Source organism: Ictalurus punctatus, chromosome 18, assembly GCF_001660625.3.
Source record: "Ictalurus punctatus breed USDA103 chromosome 18, Coco_2.0, whole genome shotgun sequence".
NCBI lineage: Eukaryota > Metazoa > Chordata > Actinopteri > Siluriformes > Ictaluridae > Ictalurus > Ictalurus punctatus.
Genome location: NC_030433.2, coordinates 6861044 through 6879126, shown reverse-complemented (window position 1 = coordinate 6879126; position 18083 = coordinate 6861044). Strand labels below are relative to the sequence as shown.

At 35.2% G+C, this 18083-nt stretch overlaps 1 protein-coding gene and 1 non-coding gene across 3 annotated transcripts; both read right to left on the bottom strand.

Moving 5' to 3' along the window:
• Positions 1-203: 203 nt before the first annotated feature.
• Positions 204-3144, bottom strand: LOC108278561 (uncharacterized). The gene is made up of 4 exons (XR_006984049.2): positions 2946-3144; positions 2157-2180; positions 936-953; positions 204-227 (listed from the first exon to the last, which is right to left on the bottom strand). It is a non-coding gene; the product is annotated as an uncharacterized LOC108278561 (transcript).
• Positions 3145-13149: 10005 nt separating this feature from the next.
• On the bottom strand, positions 13150-17191 carry LOC108278537 (GTPase IMAP family member 9). 2 transcript variants are annotated; one of them, XM_017491984.3, is made up of 6 exons: positions 16971-17191; positions 15573-15596; positions 15456-15473; positions 14404-15342; positions 14209-14265; positions 13150-14092 (listed from the first exon to the last, which is right to left on the bottom strand). In XM_017491984.3, exons 1-5 carry the CDS (start codon positions 16990-16992, stop codon positions 14228-14230), a joined length of 1041 nt encoding a protein of 346 aa, XP_017347473.1. In that variant the 5' UTR covers positions 16993-17191; the 3' UTR covers positions 13150-14092; positions 14209-14227. The 2 variants fall into 2 exon arrangements, with proteins under 2 accessions (XP_017347473.1, XP_017347474.1); XM_017491985.3 differs by lacking the exon at positions 15573-15596.
• Between the last annotated feature and the right edge of the window lie 892 nt (positions 17192-18083).

Genomic DNA, 18083 nt, shown 5'->3' with positions numbered 1-18083 from the left:
TGTGTCCTTAACCTGAAGTATTATATACAAACACAAGCAAACTACATATACAGTTGCAATCGAAATGATTCAACCCGCATTGCAAATCAGGTTTATTGTAAAAATGTACAGACTTTCAGCTGTTTGCGATGAACAAATCAAACAAAAGCAATTGAAATAGTTTAACACAACAAATGCTTCGAAAGTGGTTTCCCGACTCTTACTTATTTCAGTTTCTTCATCTTGTGCTGTAAAAACAAAATATATATGGATGTCAGTCTGAGCAGCAGTAAAATGTGTAGCAAGATTTTACAGTAGGCAACAAATGGACACTACACGAGTCAAAAATCCCATAATTCAACGGGACTGGTGTGGACGAGCTCAGAAAAAAGACAGAGCGTCGGCTCTTTTTAAATTTCAAACCTTGGTTAAACAAGACTTGTTTAACAATAGCCGAATAAATTAACTTGTTGAAGGTTTAAACAAGAAAACAGTTCTCACAGCGTTTGAAACCTTTTTTGTGATCTCCATCATGCCTTAGCCGGTCGAGCTATCTTGAAGGTTTAATTGGAGTTGCATGACACTGGTGAAATTATACTTAAGTAAAAGGTAATGTGTCAAACTTTTACTTAAATAAAAGCACAGCTCACGCTTTTCTACATTCTGGTTCATTTAGATCATCACGTTCAATTATTTAAAATTTCTCTTAATTACTAGCATTCTAATTATCACTCAAATGGTATAATTAGTACTTAAAAAAAAAAACTTTGTATTTCTTTGGAAAATAAAGCAAAAATAGAAACACTATCTAGTTTCCTCCAGCCTCTCATATCTATACCTGGCAGTAGGTGGACTGGCTATGGTAAATCACCCTTAGTTGTGAATGTGTGTGTGAATGAGTGTGTGAATGGAGCCCTGCAATGGACTGTAATGCATAAATGATCAACATATCTTACCGTCCTGAAGTAGTGGACCTATTTAAATAAAAAAGTATATGAAAAAGTGAGCATTACCTCATAGATTTTTTTAAATACACCTGCCTCATGACTTTTTAAAATTACTACCTCCTTTCTTTTTTTTTGTAACTTTTTATTGAGTTTTTCAAAACAAAAAGCAATAACACATATAATAATAAATAATAAACAAAACAACCACACACACACACACACACACACACACACACACACACACACACACACACACACACACACACACACACACACACAAAGGAGGGGTAACCAAAATAATGAGACAAATAAAATTAATGTTACTTCTTACAGTAATCAGTAATGGGTCAGTCCAACATACTATTTTTACACTGTATGCTGCTACTGCATTTATATAAAATTAGCCACTTATTAGTCCAGATTTATTATATCCAGAGTGGATAAACTTTAAATATTATTTTTTAAAGGATTCCAAACGTTTTAGAATCTCTGTCTGTTGCCATTCATTATACGTACATGTGATTTTCTCAAGTTTCACATCTCTTCCCAGTAACACTTCTAATGGCTTACAGTTTAAGGAACTTAGCTAAGCTTGGTGCGGCTTTCTACATTCGATATGGAGGATCATTGGAAATTATGAAAGTAATTCAACACAATCCAATGATGTTTGCCATCTGCATATTGCAAATTAGATAAACAAATTGAAATGATGCACATGTAATTCATAGTGTTTCTTATAGAGCATGTTTGATTCAGTTTACCCCTATATGTCATTAATACACTAACAAACATGTACTTAAGGTGTTTTTTATTCATGAATTTATAAGGCTCACTTCATAGTTAAGGTTAGCTCTTCATTAATTCATGATTAAGTACATGTCTTAACTCATCATCAGTTCATATTAAAGCAGGTATTAGTGCAGGATTATTCATGTACTGTTATTGTAAAGTGTTACCAAGTTCCCTAAGGAACTTATCCATCAGGCGTGAGAATGGGGTAAAGGGGATTTCCACTGACTGGCTCATTTTTATATAAATCTTTTAATAGATAATATGTTCTTAAATTGTCCATTTATAAAGTATGAAGAAAAATTGCAACTGAGGTCAAATATTATCGTTTAAAAAAATTTCTCAAGTGTTAGAAATTTTGTTTTGGTTACCTGTTATCTGATTTTATTTATTTATTTCTTTTTTTTACCAATAACAAGTAACATTTTAACAATAACTTACTGGATTCAGTAAATTCACCTCGTGCTGTAAAGACAAAATAAGCATATTATGTTATGACAAGTTACATTAACTGTTTACATTATTAGAAAATAAACTGATTCTTGGTAATTGTGTATACACTGAGGAGGAGAATAAGGAATAGAGAATAATTGTGTCCTTAACCTGAAGAATTATATACAAACACAAGCAAACTACATATACAGTTGCAATCGAAATGATTCAACCCGCATTGCAAATCAGGTTTATTGTCAAAATGTACAGACTTTCAGCTGTTTGCGATGAACAAATCAAACAAAAGCAATTGAAATAGTTTAACACAACAAATGCTTCGAAAGTGGTTTCCCCAAATTCAACTGAAAATGCAACTTTTATATATATATATATATTTTAAGTATTTCAGTTGCTTTTGTTTTATTTGTTCATTGCAAACAGCTGAAAGTCTGTAAATTTTGACAATAAACCTGATTTGCAGTGAGGGTTGAATAATTTTGATTACTACTATAGTCTATGCATCAGTCATAATTAACGTTGCTGCTGCATTCTGATATTGGGTTCATTTTGAAATTCCATTGGGTGCATTTCCCAAATACATGCATTTAAATATAGATGCATATAGAATTAAGTATGTACATACATAAAGAATTATGTATTGTAATTAATAATTACAATACAACAGATAATATAAAAAATAAATAAATACATTTTTACAAAAAGGAAAAAGGACTTATATGGATGCAGGAGAAAAGCATGCCCCCTTTTTTTAACAGTAAAGTTGATTAAATTACTTACCTGTTTTTCTGCTTCTCATTTTTTCAATTGCTCAATCAGTTAATTCCATTTATACACAAAAGTACAAGTAATTATTGCCCTGCCTGTTTGAAATTTTATATTTGCTAAGTGCCCACTAGTTTTATGCTATCTCCAAATTATTGTTTAAAAAAACACACCCACACACCACTACTAAACATATGAATTACAATCTGTTCGTACACAAATATATACTAACTATTGCCAATGCCTGTTTGAAGCTATTGATTTGCTGAAATGCCACCTAGGATTTCCACAGTCATCAGTTTCACTTTTGATGAGATTAGAGGGATGTGGTAACTTTGAACCCATTTATTACAAGGACAACATTTCTAAATGAAGAAATGAAACTGCAGGATGTTCCTGAGATCTTTGTGCCTACTCACGATTTACACTTTATTTAAGGCAATTAACCATTCTCCAGACATTAAAGCAATATCTGAAATATAAACCTTCTAATGATATATGCTAATAAAATTCTTAAAACTTTTATTTATATGTTTGTACTGATGATGAAAGCTAAAAATGGAATACATGGCTGGAAGCCATATTATTACTTTGAGTTATTATATAGTGAAGCCCCAGGGAAAACAAAAACTGCTCTAAAATAGTGATAGTGGAGTCACACAGTGACTGGAACAGCCCCATTATTTTTGTGCCCAAGCTGGCTGGTCAGTTTGTTCCTGTTAGGATTTGTGAGCCTCTGGTTATGATTGTGAAGAAGAGCGAAAGTGAAAGTACATGAAAAGACTGCGCCCTCACCCCGCTACACACATCCTACACCAAGGCCTTGGGAGAGTTTGCCAAATGACACAGACACACAAAATTCAAATGGCGAGATCTCTTATTTATTCAAAGAAAGGCAGAGTATATAGCACGCTTGACACACAACAGAGACAATGGGTTAACTATTGATTGGCTAGACAGAAAGGCATAAAACAGGAAGCATGTCAATGTAAGACAGGAACAACTCCATATATGGTTTTCAGGAAGTCATAGGAATATGAGCAAATGTTATTCAGGAAGGTACGTAAATGTGTGCAAATGGTATTCGGGGAGACAAAGGAATGCACTTTATCTGTCTGTACCTGGTTGGGAAGAGTTACCAGATGAACAAACAGGAAAGAGTGTTCACAAGGGAACCGAGAGGGAAGAGTGCTCACAGTAAACTTAACAGTTCCTGTGTGGACTACTGCATGGGGAATATTATTTCTAAATTTGTTGCCTGGCTCTTATTTTATGAGCTCCTGGGATAGGTACGGCTCATTTTTACATGACACTGTATTCAACCAAGAGCTGGCAGATTCCTTTGTTACCAGTCCAAGAGAAAAAATTTTTTTGTCGCTCCTCCCTTCAGGTTGTTCAGGGCACCAGCTGCGTTTCAATCACTAATGGACAGCATGTTATGGCTCCACTGTGCATATGCCATTGCTTATTTATATGACATCATAATGTACAGTACCGATTCACAGTGGAATATGAAGCATATCAGGGCAGTCCTAGAAGAGTATGGGTTTCTCTTAATAAAGTGCTATAAAAAATATTGAACTGAAATTAATTGAAATAATGTCCAGTGGCACAAACCATGTGATTGGACGGTGTGTGTATGGTATGTACGGTTCCACTAGAGTCCTACGTAGGTGTGTCCTTAAATTGATAAAACCACTGTGACTGCTATCTGCCCTTTTTGACCTGTGCATTTGACGTGTTAAATCCTAGCCCTGGTTTCCTATTTCTGTGTTTCACGGTTTTAAAAGCATATAATGGGTATAGCAATTTTAAAAATAAAGCATTGTAAAATAAAATAAAATCCCATTTCATTTGACCATTTTATAAATACACTCTATGGCCAAATGTTTGTGGATTATCACATTTATATGTGCTTGTTGAACATTCCATTCCAGATTTACATTTAGTGCTATTATAATAACCGTCACTCTTCTGGGAAGGCTTTCCACTTGATTTTGGAGCATAGCTGTGGGGATTTGTGGTCATTCAGCCACAAGAGCATCATTGAGGTCAGGCACTGATGTCAGGTGAGGAAGCTTGGGGTGCATTTGCATTGTAATTCATCCTAAAAGTGTTCAGTGCGGTTGAGGGATCTGTACAGTCCAGTTGAGTTCTTGCACATCAGCCTTGGCAAACCATGTTTACGTTGTGGCAACAGTACCCACATATGGGCGTGCGGGTCAGGTGTTCACATACTTTTGCCCATATAGTCTAGCATAATGCCAGCAATATAAAAAATATGTTAATAATAAGTTGCAATGCAAATGAAAATAATAAGTAATGATCGCAATAACTTGTTGCGATCATTGTACCAGCTTTCCACTGGGTCAGTTGCTTCCTTTGTGATCTAGAAAATAAAAACAGATGCAACTATGAAAAAAAAAAAAAGACTCACCAGTGTAACTAGAATAATTCATGATAAATTAGGGGGTAAAAATTTGTTGGAAATGACTTTGCTAATAATGCTGCCTTCAAATCTGGTGAAGAATACTGTTTCTAGAGAAGAAGTCATCAAGTCAAACCTGAAACAAAGCTTTCTTCTTACTTTGGGATGTTACAAACAGCAGATTTCCTTTCTGAAGTGTTTTTCTAACTGGTGAATACACCTTTTGTTCACTGTCTCTTGCCACGCTTTTGGGCTGTACTGCAAATACAGTTGTCCAACATCAACTCTCTTCATCTCCTATATTTCATTAACAGTTTTGTACGTTTAGACAGTTTTCTTGGTAAAAATGAGGCATGCTGTCATGCCAGTAGCATGTGTGGAATGTTTGGTGTCAATTGAACGTTACATATGGAGGATTAAAAACTGTAAAACCTTCCTATTGTCAAGACCTATGTGTCATATTGCATCCTATGTGTAATTAGGTTTTAAAAATCTAGAGGCTCCAGACAATGGCACATAAAACTCACTTTTCAAAATGTCTGTAGGATACCTGAGGGTTTTTTTTTCCAGGTCTAATCCTAATTGGCGAACAGGTAAGTGTATATACTAAAACTGTCTACGTTAGTAAATAAGCAATCAATTTGAGAAACAGTTCTTTGTTTACTTTGTTGTGGACATCATCACACTATAATACCCCCACCCACTATTTACGTTGTTATTGCACCATGAACACATGATGTTCATTTTTTTTTGTACATGGACAATCAAAGTGCCAAAAAAACCTCAGGATACATGTGGATGTCATCTTGCGTATGTTAAATTAAAACAAGTATTAACCAGGTAACTGGTAAAAAACAGGACTCATGGTGAGAGTTTAGTGATGGGGTTTCTAATAGGGGGTTTACTGAGTTGGGTAATGGGGATTTTTAGTTGCATTATACCTTTGCACATCTTCTTGAATCTGATTGGACAGAAGGTGTGTATTATTTTTGTATAACAGCATGGTCTGGAGTGTATTATTTCTTACCACACAAGTATGCAGTAATGTGATTTTGCTAATGTTAGTTTAAATATTAACTTGCAGCCAACCTGCTTCTTTACCTCAGTTGCAGATCTCTGGTGAAAATACTGTAATACTCACCAAATTTCTTCCAGGTTATCTAGAGGTCGTCTAGAGCATTGTTCTGATTTTCTGACGTTACATACAAAGAAACAAATTACGAAAACAGCAGCAGCAACAATAACAACAGCAGCAAATAAGAAAGATTAACGCACAACACACTATTGCTCTGTCTGGATGATTTCAAATTCTTCCTCAAGTCTCTCTCAGTTTGTCTGAGCCTATCAAGTTCTGTCTTAAGCACGCCCTCCCTCAAACGTTGCTCTGTCTTCAGTTCTTCCAGTTTTCTTTTTCGGTTACTCTCCTGAGCCCTTTCCCAGGGTTCAAAATACATTTTCATCAGCTTTTCATATAATTTCTGAATATTTTTTTAAAAAGTCTGTTTCATGGCCTTATTTCTTCTGAACATCTCCTTGACATTTTCATTACTGTTCTCCAAAAAAAAATATTTGCTTCCACACATCTTCAACAGCGGTTCTTCAGGACTTCTTCTGGATTTTCCTATTCATGTCCAAAAATGAATAATACCATGGTGTACTGTAAAGCCTCAGCTCCAAACATGTAGGTTATCACTTTTAAAAGATTTTCTTTCCTGGTAGTGCATCCAGCTCGCATCACTAGCAGGAAGGCGTGAGGGCCAGGAAACGTTAGCGATGTACAGTTTTGAATCTCGTCTCTGATGGACTCGACTGTGTTTGAGAAAATTACAAAAGCAACAGATACAGAAACCTGCCTTCCATCAACAGCCCCTGCTCTAATGTTGCCTTTCTTTGGATTACTCATTTCCTTCTTGTTATCAGACCTGAGTATAATGTCAGCTGCGTAATTGTTATAAGCACAATCACCACCCAGCAAAACAAGCCGAAGTGCTGATTTGGGTTCATCTGACAGTGAGACATGTGAAGACACATCGACTTTAAGGAAACGAAACAGCTTAAGGACAAAGGCATAAATGTTAATTTATTAGCGATAAACTAGCTAATAAACTATATTAGTTATTATCTATAATCTCTTAAACAATTACTTACCATCTGGGTAAAATGTGTCTGTGAAAATAAACAAAGCTATGAGTAGTATGTTTTCTAGTTTTCTACTTCTACATACATGTACTGAAGAATTGAGTCGTCCTTTAAAAATACAGATGAGGTCATGCACTTACAAACACCTTGCAGAATCTGCAAAATGTTAATAATTAAAAAGTAAAAATAAAAAGAGGGATCATATAAATTGCATTGTGTTTTTTATTTAGTTCTGCCCTGAATAAGCTGTTTCACATAAAATAGTTTCCAGTTGGGAAGAGGGCAGAGTACACCTATATTTTTAATCTGGTTTTCTTAACCAGTTTTAGTTAGCTGGTTGAGAGAAATACTTAACTAGTCTCCAAAACCTCTAAAGACAAAACTGCACATGCTTTTGTAATCCATTAGCATGGAGACAGTCAAGGGACTAAAACCAGAAATTAAACAAATGATTATTTTGATATACAAATAAAATGTAGGCCAACCCTGACATTAACGAAAGAGTCATACATCAAAAAGAAATGATCCTGATATTTTAGAGCTGGGGTATACAGTGTGAAATATGACACATCTCCCTACAATGTACAATCCCTAATCCATTCTACAGTGCACTCTGACATCTCCATTTCTTTCGCTATGGATAGCAGGTCGCTACTTGCACTATACACGAGGTTTACACGAGTTGAGACATAGCTCGTACGTCAATACGTCAGTGATCTGTCTGCCATTTCGTTTCAAGAAAATCTCAGTTCTTTGTACCTTATTTTACATCTACGCAGTAGGATTCCCAGAAAATCATAGCTCTTATTCTCAATCCAGTAGTACACTGATAGTACTACACTGAGCCAAATGTAACTCAGTTCTGAGGCATGAAACGGTCAGGGAACATCACTGTATCATTTTTATTGACTAATATCATGTTTCTGTTATTCAAATAGATTTTGTAAAAATGTTTCAAACTTTTTTTTATATATATATATCACATATATACATATATAGTTCTCAAATATAACATGACCATAAAAAAGACCATTCCAGTGTAAATTCAAATCATTAAATCAGCAAAAGCATGTAAATCTTAGATAAATACAGACATATTGTTTTACATGTTTGTTTTACCAAGCCTAAGTACATTTATACAATTTCAACTTTTATTTTTTATTTTACATTGGTTACTTAAGAAATCATTTTTAAAAAATTCAAATAATGTTCATTGTAAGGAAACATCTCCTTGACTTAAGCTAGTACAAGGACAAAGCATCTGTTGTCAGAAAGGAGCCTGTACTTGTATTCTTCGTCTTCTTCTTCTCTGTTCTTTTTTCTGTTCTGTACGATTTTGTCTGTAGTGTTTCCAGAGATCATCGACATGGATTTCTAAACAAATGAAGAAAATTATTCAAATTCTATTTCATTCTTGTAGGCATTTAAGGATAAGCACATGTAACTGTGTCTCTAATTGATACATTGATATTTATTTATTTATTTATTTTAAATCTAAGATTTACAGATTTGAACTTGAGATATCAGATGTCTAATAGTGATAAGCCAATTTTATAGATTTCTGAATATGCCTTTAATAAAACTCTCATCTAGAAATATATGAATACAGATTGATAATAAATATCTGTTACTGCTGCAAGTGGCAGAAAACATTTTCATTTAAAATTTTGTTCAAGCCTTCTAGAATGGTGAAATTTGTTATAAATTATCTCATCGGGCACTTACATAATTCAGTTTCTTCAGTTCTCGCTGTGAAAAATAAGACAGTACATTATATCACAACCTTTGTAACCAGTATCAAAACTTTTGTGTGGTCCACATTGCAGAAATGTGTCAGAATTTATGTGTCATACATTATATGTCTAAAAGTTGACCACCTGACCATATAACCCATATGTTGACCATCTCATTCCAGATTTAGTTCCCCTTAGCTGTTTTAATAAGCTCCACTCTTCTGGGAAGGCTTCACACTAGATTTGGGAGCGTGGCTGTGGGGATTTGTGTTCAATCAGCCACAAGAACATTAGTTAGATCTGGTATTGATGTTGGCCGAGAAGGCCTGGGGTGCATTCGGCATTCCAGTTCATCCCAAAGGTGTTCAGTGGGGTTGAGGACAGGTCTTTCGAGTTCTTCCACTCCAACCTTGTCTTTAAACTATGTCTTCATGGAGCTCATTTGGTGCACAGGGGCATTGTGTTTGGACCCCTTAGTTCCAGTGAAGGGAAACTGCAATGCAACAACATACAAAGACATTCTATACAGTTGTGTGGCTGTGATGGTCAGGTGTCTACAAACTTTTGGCCATATAATGTATTTTCCTCTTTAAGAATAAGTTTATTGTGTATTACCCATATTAATGCATAAAAACTTACTGGATGTAGGTAGTGAACCTGATGAAGTTAATAACAATAAGTAAGAAAGCGCTGTACTTCACAAATTTTTGAAATGTACCTATAATAAAATCTAATTTCTGACTATTTATTTCTGGCAGAAATCAGACTATATGGCATGAGTGGTACGACATTTTTTCACTATACCTCTCACAAATTTACTTCCTCCCTGCAATTTATTCATAGGTAGAGCTTGACTGGAAAAAAAATGAAAGTGGTTTAATTTGATCCTTTTATATATCTGACCTTTAAATGTGTATATAGACATTACGAAGTAAAATAAAGCTTGAGAGGGCTTGGAAGTAGCATACATAATTCGAATCTCTGGAGATGGTTTGTAGCTAGTACAGTTAGCTTGGGCTGTTAATCTGCTAATCAATCCCTCCAGGATTTTGCAATTTTGTGATCGCAGAAATTAACCCAAAATCAAGCAAACTCCACAATATTCGCTGGAGCTTGCAATTTTTCATAATTGCAGAAGATTTTCAGCAGATTTGGGCCATCACGACACGCATTCAGCCAAAGCTCTCTCTTTGACTTACGTGCGTCATACATGAGTACAACTAAAAGGTGTCATTTACCAACAAACATCACTGCAAAAGAGCATGCAAAACAATTTTTTTGCGAATGCGGTTTCGACGTTTTAGATCTGAAAGACGCAATTTGGGGACCACCAATTTTTTCGGTTTTACTTTTGATAAGGCAGGGGAAGCGGGTAACGAGTTTCCGGTCGAAGCACAGAGCTTTCTGAGACATGGTTCATATGCGAGTGTTAATGCGTCCTATGTCAGTGAGTTTATCTTCAAAAATCTTCATCCGAGAAAATCAGCCCATCCCCAGACAGTAAAGCAGTGTCTGAAGTATTAGACACTTTTAACCTTCATGGTTAAGTTTATAATATAAATAAACAAGGGGGTTCAATCCGGCCCGCAGGATGAATTTTGAAAGTGAAAAAATGCGTAAAAGACACTAACTAGAATTTTTTATATATATATATATATATATATATATATATATATATATATATATATATATATATATATATATATATATATATATATATAAAATGCTATTCCTAAATTATCTGATAGGGGCGCACTGTTTTAGTGAAGAGTACAAGACGCGGCACAACTCTGGGACGCATTCCGAACAGAAGATGTTAGCAATGTGCCTTCTGCTGTTTGTTATTACGGTGTAGTCCACCCTATTTTCTCCTCTCAGTAATGGACATCAATAAAACAAAATTGCGCCCCAGGCTCACACACAAGCACTTAAATGATATTCTGAGATTGGCTGCTACTCAGGACATGACGCCTGTTTTTGATGCACTTGTGCAGACCAAAAAATGCCAAGTTTCAGGAGCAAAAACAAAGTACGTAGTCTAGACATGACTAACTCCTTTCAAATGCTGCTTCAGACACTGATTGCACTTAAAGAATACAGTGCTGTAGTAATAGTTAAAAAACGTGCAATTTAATGTTAGTCAACAGCTTCACTACAAAAGAGTTTGGTTTGATGGAATCCTATTGTTCATGCAATAAATGCCATAAATTTTAAAGTGCAATACTGTATTCTTCAGTTCCAAATACCTGTGACGTAAAGTTTTTTTTGCATTTGTACAAACACTGTGACCAGCTGTAATGCGCACATGTAAATGATAATCAGAAGCAAATTGCACATGTTTGTCTTAAGAAATCTGAGGTTCTTCAGGATGTTTAATTAAATATGAAGCTTATCCTAATGTACATGTACTTCTTTGAATGAAAACAAAGGGGAAAACATGGAATTATTGTTATTTATAGGTAATTATGCTATGATTTTACTGGCCCAGCCCACTTGACATCTAATTAGGCTGTATGTGGCCCCTGAACTAAAATGAGTTTGACACCCCTGGGAAATGCAGTTGGCACAGCCAGAGACAGAATCAGTCATGAAAAAGAGACAAAGAGATAGAAAGTTATCTCTGCTGGACTCTTCTCACACACACGCACTCTCACATCAGTACCTGACCTCATTAATGCTCTTATAGCTCAATGAACACACATCCCCACAGTCACACTCCAAAATGTAGTGGAAAGCCTTCCCGGAAGAGTGGAGCACATTATAAGCACAAAGGTGGGTTAAATCTGAAATGGGATGTTCACCAAACACATAGTGTGATGGTTAGGTGTCTACAAACATCTGGCCATATAGTGTATGTCTATACAATTTTGCTTTGGTACAAATGCAGTTATTATTTCACTGTCATTATACACAGCATCCAAGCAGTTAGTAAAGACAGATCCATTGTTATTAAGACTTATTCACAAGCATAAATATAAAGCTGCACTGGCTCCACGTTGGATGACGTTCTTCAATTTTTATTAAATAGCTTTATTCACCTTTATTCAATCTTTTAAAAATTCGGTGTGTGTGTGTGTGTATTGTGCATCATATCTCTATAGTCTACTACAGCATATTTTATTATGTCTACTATATGTTATTATTTTTTGATATTCTATTTTTTATTATGTGTATGTATATCCATAGTTTGTTGTTGGTCTGTTCATTGCACTGTGGAACGAGTAACTAAAAAAAAAAAACATTTCCTCAAACAGTGGAGACTGGTGGGTCCTGGTGCTCTGGCTTTTATTTTGACATCTGTTATGGATTATGGCTGTTTAGATTAACCTGATTAGGTTAAATGCATCCTGCTTCATTTAACCTAATATTAAATTCATTTTGGTCTTAAAATCCCATAAACCAGAATCATATAAATACAAATTTTCAGTCAAATACATTTTTAAAATATATTATTTCAATTCACAATTGTGTCCAGAATAATTAATGATAATGAGTACAAAATCACATAATCACACTTTCTATACTTAAAAACAAAAACAAAAAAACATAAAAACATTTGATGCTGTATTCGTCTAGAGAGAAAAAAAACAAACCAGGAAAAAAACAAAACAAATAAAATGCCCACTAAACTTGAAATCTCTATTGAGGACTCACAATGGTCTTCTCAATTCTGAGTTCCTCCAAATTTAACAAGAGACATCAAACCAACATGGTAGCGCACAGCATCAGCAGTAAAAAATATAACACTGACTATACAGGTCATTGTTTTGGGGAGGAAAATATACATCACTCATCACAGTTTGCTGGCTAGCTAGTTGATAACAAAAACTAAACATGAAGGTTAGTTCATTAGTTAGTTACAGTTACATTTATATAACGCTTTTCTAGACACTCAAAGTGCTTTACATAGTATTGGTGGGGGGGGGGGGGGGGGGGGTCTCCTTAACCACCACTAGTGTGTAGCATCCACCTAGATGATGCGACGGCGACCATAGTGCGCCAGAACGCACACCACCCACCAGTTATTAGTGGAAAGGAGGGAGTGATGTAGCCAATTCAGAGATGGGGATTATTAGAAGGCCATGATAGAGAAGGGCCAATAGGGGAATTTCACCAGGACACCGGGGTTATACCCCTACTGTTTTACTATAAGTGTCCTCGGTTTTTTTAACGACCACAGAAAGTCAGGACCTCAGTTTAACGTCTCATCCGAAAGACATTGCTGTTTTTTTTTTAAAACAGTATAGTGTCCCTATCACTATACTGGGGCATAAGGCCCCACACAGACCACAGGGAGAGTGCCCCCTGCTATCCTCACTAATACCACTTCCAGCAGCAACCTTAGTTTTCCCCAGAAGTTCTCCCATCCAGGTACTGGCCAGTCTCAACCCTGCTTTGCTTCAGTGGAAAACCAGTCAAGAACTGCAGGGAGATACGGCTCAGGCTGTCCATGTGATGTTGTTATTTTTTTCCAATTTGTAGCTCAAATGCACAGAGGTCGAAAATGACCTTATTCTGAGCACTAATTTCCAACTTCTGAAGTAAGTCGAATGCAGCATAATCAACATCAGCTATCCTTATCAACAATGTTTCCCTGATGGTAGCTTGTGCAGAATGCGTGTGGTGGTGATTGAATGAATGGTCACTACGTCTGGAGGATTTAAAGATCTGGCAGGTTAATGCTGAAACATTCCTATCCAATATTCCTAAAATATTCCTAATGTTAAAAGCTATGTGTCAAATTGCATATTATGGTTGGTTGGTGGAGATTCTCACGTCACTTTTTGTCTGGTGCAGAGCCCTGAAACATCTGGAGTTTGAAACCTCTGTTCTGCCGCTTCTGGATAAAAAGTTCATTTAATCTGCATTCACAAACATGGAATAATGTGATGTCAGTGTACATAAATATTATTACAGCCATCCTGCATCTTTATCTCCATTGCAAATCTCTGGTGTATGTGCAAATACAGATACTCACTAAATTTCTTTCAGGTCATCTAATGGTCATCTAGAGGCTTGTTCTTATTTTCTGGCACTACATACAAAGAAACAAATGACAAAAAACAAACTGGTTAAACTCCTTTCATTACATTTCATTCACACAAGTTTTAATACAGCTGTCAAAATGTCATTCTCTAAATCGATCATAAACGTTGATCTTTAAGGCACTTACTGAGTGGTTGTACAATCTCTTTGCTGTTGCGCCGTACAGGATTCAAGTGTTTTGCTTCACTTCCTTGTAATTCATACACCTCCTGACTTAATGGTTTCTCACCACACCGAACTCTGTCCAAATCCTTCTGTAACAAACTCTCGCGATGTCTGGGTTCTTCCACCTTCTTCCTCAAATCTCTCACAGTTTTTCTGAGTGTCTCAAGTTCTGTCTTTAACATGTCCTCCCTCAGACGTTGTTCTGTCTTCAGTTCTTCCAGTTCTCTTTTTAATTCGTTTTCCTTGTTCTCCCGAGCCCTTTCCCAAGGTTCAAAATACATCTTCATGAGGTTTTCGTATGAGTGCTGAATAAAAAATCTGCTTTTTTTCCTCCGTGTCATTCCCTCAACTCTTCTGAAAAGCTCCTGGACATTCTCATCACTGTTCTCCAAAAAGTAATATCGTGCTCCACACATCTTCACACAGCGGTTCTTTAGGGCATCTGTTGGATTTTCCCATTCACGTCCATACACGAATAATACCATAGTGTACTCTAAAGCCTCAGCTCCAAACATGTAGGTTATCGCTTTTAAAAGATGATGTTCTTTCCCAGTAGTATGTCCAGCTCGCATCACTAGCAGGAAGGCGTGAGGGCCAGGAAACGTTAGTGATGTACAGTTTTGAACCTCGTTTCTGATAGACTCGACTCCATTTGAGAAAAACCAATATGAGGCCAAGTGGTTCATCCAGTAGGAAGGAGCCACAGATACAGAGACCTGCCTTCCATCAACAAGTCTGTCTCTAACGTTGCCTTTCTTTGGATTGCTTGTTTCCTTCCTATTATCAGACCTGAGTATAACGTCAACTGCGTAACTGTTATCAGCACAATCACCACCCAGCAAAACGAGCCGAAGTGCTGATTTGGGTTCCTCAGACAAAGAGACAAGCGAAGACACAGCGACTGTAAGGAAAAGGAACAGCTTCAAAAAAGGAATAAATATTAATTTATTAACTATAAACTAGATAATAAACTATATTAGATATTATCTATAATCTCTTAAACAAATTACTTACAATCTGGGTGAAATGTGTCTGTGAAAATAAACAAAGAAATGAGTATTAAGTTTTCTAAAAACATTATGCTGTTAAGTAACACAAGGTGATTTTATAGACTTTATAGTGTTGACTTACATAATTCAGTTACTTCGGTGTCTTCTGTAAAACAACATAAATGTATTTTTACACATTAACTTGATATTCGATTAAAGCAATTCATCGTTTTGCTTACTATATTTACTCATACAATAGGTTCTCAGCCTTGGGCCAAGATCCTACACGGATGGGGTTGCAGGAGATTTTTACCAACCATAATTTATAATGCAGTTCTGTGCATATAAACTTGATTTATGTCATATTTAATAACAATTAAAACTCTCCGATTATCATTTGAAAAAAAAACCATTACACTTCATTGAATTTGTAGCTCCTCTTAAGCCCAGGTTGCACCATAACACAGAAGTGCTGCATGCAACAAAGCAGCTAGTTAAAATAAAAAATATGCATATCTTTGCAAGGCACAATTGGGGTTTCTAGACATGAACACTTTCAAAATTCAATATTCATGCTATTTTGCACTGAATGCCCATAATCTAACCCAGTGCTTCTTAAAGTGTGGACTTGGGACTCCCAGGGGTCTGTGAAGAATGACCATGGGGTCCTGGAAGTTACATTTACTAAACCAGTGCATGAAAGCACAGAAATCAATGCTCTACACCCTGCACACAGGCTGCAATGGCTCTTTAACGTTCATGAAAATATGACATGAAATTCACTACATAAACAGACAACCCACACCACTTGTTAGCACTTATTTCAGGGGTATTCCATTAGAAATTATTGGAGGGTGTGGGTCATGAAACTTTGAAAACTGACTCTTGACTGGGAGAAAAAGTTTGAGATCCCTTGTACTATAACACGGAAATGAAACAACCTTTAAACATTTAGTCATAATTATTTACAATAAAAACAAAATACAACGAACATATAAACCTTATTTACTATAATACTCTTCATATTTATGGTACACCATTACAGTAAGAATAAAAGACACCCTAGTCCTGTCATGGACTAGTCCAGTTATAAAATAACAGATGATTTAAAAATAATAATAATAATAAAAAAAAAAAGACACATAGAGACACCTCATGTCTCTTTAAGTACATTTAAGTATAATAACTATGTTTGCTAGTCATATTAGAAAGTTAATTTAAAGAAAATATGATACCCTGTACCCTACTCATATTACAATCCTACAATGAAAATTGATTGTGCTGTTGTTAGAATCATGTTATAGTAGAACTAAAAAGCAAAAAGGAAATAACAAAATGGCATCTGGGCAAAAGGAAAAGCTAAAGGAAAGAAAATCACAGCATGCCAATTTGTTCGATTTATTTATAAAATAATATTAAATATCAGTTCCAAAATAAAATATTAGATGTTAAGCTCAGGTGTAGAATTGATATAGAACGTTATTAATCAAGATACGAGTTAGAAACAGTAAAAGTAGGTAGAGTCCTATCTGCACCGTACCTGTTTGTGTTCTGCTCGCCATTTCTTCAGGCTCCTTTTCACAATGTTTAAGCAATATAATTGTCTTCAGTATACATTAAGATCATTAAAATAATCTTCAGTAGGGTCTGACTACGTTCAGCACAACATAATGTTTAGTTTGTTGGTTTTTGAGCGTCTTCTGTGTTTTTCAGGCGGATGTACAACGGGTTATAACAGGAAATGAATTGCCTAGTTCTTACGAATGATGTATTGTTCACCAATGAGTGGACATTGACCTGAAGCTGAAGCTATAGAGGCAATATTATTACTTGAACTTGGTTTATATGTTACTTGAATTACATGGCAATATAATTGTCTAACATTATGTAGGCTACTGTTCTGAAAGTGTTTCATCTTATCTGGGATTTATTTCAGAAGCACAAGAAGACAGCAAATTTTAGTTCAACCTTAATTACATTATGTTTTGTGACTTAATATTCCTAAGATGTACATTTTGTATTTTTTATTTATTTATTTTTATTTCTGTGTAGTACAGGAGTTTAAATATGATGAATCATTTGGGAATTTATTTATTTATTTATTGTTTTTTTTTTTTTTACAGTAAATGCAACCCAGAATGACAGTAGTATTACAGGTATAAAAAGTGTACAAATTCCACATTACAAGACAAGAAGGGTTACAAATTAAAGTTAAAATAAATGTAAATAATTGAATAATTAAAATGTTTATCAGTTTCTTGAACTACATAAATTTTGGTTTAATTCTTACATTTTCATTTTCTTTTAATTCCACATTTGTTCCTGAAATCATCCTAAGAATATATATACCTTCATGTCAAACCTTTTGAAGGTATGAAGAACTATAGAAACAAACTTCACACACTAAAATATCCTCTTGCAAATATATTATTATTATTATTATTATTATTATTATTATTATTATTATTAAAACTATTACTTTAAAGCAAAAAGTAAGCCTACACATGCTGTACTTTGTACTTGTAATGTAGCTGCGGGGGGGGGGGGGGGGGGGGGGGGGTTCATGTAGAGTTGATATTACTTTTTCTACCATCTATAGCAAATAACGGTTTAATAGTTTTGTACAAATATCAGGAAGCACAGTCAGACCAGA